This window comes from Montipora capricornis, chromosome 8 (genome assembly GCF_036669925.1).
Source record: "Montipora capricornis isolate CH-2021 chromosome 8, ASM3666992v2, whole genome shotgun sequence".
Lineage (NCBI taxonomy): Eukaryota > Metazoa > Cnidaria > Anthozoa > Scleractinia > Acroporidae > Montipora > Montipora capricornis.
Window position 1 is genome coordinate 9,822,052 of NC_090890.1, and position 2,500 is coordinate 9,824,551.

Here is a 2,500-nt window from a genome sequence, read left to right on the forward strand (position 1 = left end):
CTCTGAGAGCATCGATACTTGGGCAGATGTGTGCACTTGTGTCTAACCAGGGATGAGGCCTCTGAGAGCATCGATACTTGGGCAGACAGGTGCACTTGTGTCTAACCAGGGACGAGGCCTCTGAGAGCATCGATACTTGGGTAGACAGGTGCACTTGTGTCTAACCAGGGACGAGGCCACTGAGAGCATCGATACTTGGGCAGAAGGGTGCACTGGTGTCTTAACCAGGGACGAGGCCTCTGAGAGCATCGATACTTGGGCAGATGGGTGCACTTGTGTCTTAACCAGGGACGAGGCCTCTGGGAGCATCGATACTTGGGCAGACGTGTGCACTTGTGTCTAACCAGGGACGAGGCCTCTGAGAGCATCGATACTTGGGCAGATGGGTGCACTTGTGTCTTAACCAGGGACGAGGCCTCTGAGAGCACCGATACTTGGGCCGACGGGTGCACTGGTGTCTAACCAGGGACGAGGCCTCTGAGAGCATCGATACTTGGGCAGACGTGTGCACTTGTGTCTAACCAGGGACGAGGCCTCTGAGAGTATCGATACTTGGGCAGACGTGTGCACTTGTGTCTTAACCAAGGACGAGGCCTCTGAGAGCATCGATACTTGGGCGGACAGGTGCACTAGCATCTAACCAGGGATGAGACCTCTGAGAGCATCGATACTTGGGCAGATGGGTGCACTGGTGTCTAACCAGGGATGAGGCCTCTGAGAGCATCAATAATTGGGCAGATACATGCACTTGGGTCTACCAAGGGGCAACAAGATTTGAGAGCATGCATTCTTCAGGCACGATGGCTCAATTCTGGCTAACCACGGACAAGATCCTTTAGAGAGAAGCCATTGTACTGGAGGGAAACAGTGCTTTAGGCACTGGCTGGTTGACTACAATCAAAAGGATGCTTCAGTTTCAAGAGATAAAAGTTAAGAAGACTGTCTCGGACTACAAGCAAACGGCATCTTTCAAGCAGTGTATTATAAACTAGGGCAGACTGACATTATTGAGCTCACTGGTTCCTTGAAGCTTGCGTGCCATACATATCTATCATGTTGCTGATATCCAAGCTTTTATTTGTAGCTGTAATATAATTTTACCATATAAAGTTAATTGCAGAGATCATGAATTTAAAGTTCAATATAGAGAAATATTAATTAAATACATGTATAAGGAAAAATAACAAAGAGATCAATAATATTTCAAGCAGAATCAACTGCATACTACATTGCAGACATCTGTTTGGAGGGAAGTGTGTTACACAAATTACAGATGTGTAACTTGCTTTTTAATGAAGGATAAACTGTATCCAGAGTCTTTCATTCAAATTGCAAGTTGCAAATTGCTTCTTTGAGTAGCATTCTTCCCTCCCTTCCTTTCCTTGCAGGTGTCTTTCAAGGGCAATGTTCCGTTTGAGCATCAGGAGGAATTAGAGACTACAGTTAACGGTAAGGACAAATTATTGTTCTTGTCTGAATACGAGATACATTTAGTAGGAAAATGAAGACAAGACAAAGCTTTCAGATCTAATGCTTCTTTCATGTATCTTGCTATTAAAGCCCTTGTATATACAAGATGACTACAAAGGAATTTGAGTTCTGTTAAATAAAGTGACTACATAAATAATAATTGTTACATGTAATGATGTACTCAAATGAAGTAATTTATTTAAGTCAAAATGAAACATAACGATAACATTCCAGGATTTGTGATTTAGAGTTAATAAAAGAATCTAGTGTCTGGGTAATTCACAATAATTGTATTTATTTGTGTTTATGGCCAGAAAAACAAGGCAAAGATGCAACCAAAAAGAAGAATGAAGGAAGCCAAAAAAGGTTTAAAAAGCATGGGGGCAAAGAAGACAGGGATAAGAGGGAAAAAACAGAAAGAGAACAGGTGCAACCGGAACAAGAAGCACTGGAGAAAGATGATGAAGAAGGCCACTGCAATATACCTGTTGCAATTAAAGAGCAGCAGGAGAAGAACACAGTGGACAGCAACAGAAAAAGAAAAAAGGAAAAAAGGACAGGCTCACAAAGGAAAAAGTTAAAAGCAACTCATATCGATGCATAGAAACTTTTCGTGTGTTCTGGTTACCAGACTGATAATCAACTTTGTCGTCTCAAGTAACTCTTCATTATTATGTGTTGTTATAGTAAAGGAAAAATAATATTTATTTCAGTGTAGGTGAAAGAGTGGTAACCTCCACTTTCCAGCTGCACTTTGGTGTCATTATTATGTGTTGTTATAGTAAAGGAAAAATAACATTTATTTCAGTGTAGGTGAAAGAATGGTAACCTCCACTTTTCAGCGGCACTTTGGTGTCAACCTCTTTTTTACCTCCTTTTAGGAAAACGTTACTAGTTGGGTGATTTTTTTTTGGTTTGTCCAAGTTCTAATTTCTTCACTAATCTATGGCAAAGCAAGAAAAATCAAGTCAGATATGTGAAAATGCCATTTTCTATATCGGTAGACCTTTTATTCAATTGTTTTGTTTAA

General features: G+C 41.2%; 1 protein-coding gene and 1 pseudogene across 1 annotated transcript in view; one reads left to right on the forward strand and one right to left on the reverse strand.

The window, feature by feature from the left end:
• The window catches only part of LOC138014374 (uncharacterized), a 31,396-nt pseudogene that overhangs the window by 25,566 nt on the left and 3,330 nt on the right, over window positions 1-2,500 (reverse strand).
• Window positions 1-2,500, forward strand: part of LOC138014373 (uncharacterized) — a 7,766-nt gene that overhangs the window by 4,002 nt on the left and 1,264 nt on the right. The window contains exons 6-7 of the mRNA XM_068861435.1: window positions 1,389-1,449; window positions 1,785-2,500. The exon at window positions 1,785-2,500 is cut by the window's right edge and continues 1,264 nt beyond it. Of these exons, the coding sequence (XP_068717536.1) occupies window positions 1,389-1,449; window positions 1,785-2,074 (351 nt within the window). The 3' untranslated portion in view covers window positions 2,075-2,500. The remainder of the gene's footprint in view (window positions 1-1,388; window positions 1,450-1,784) is intronic.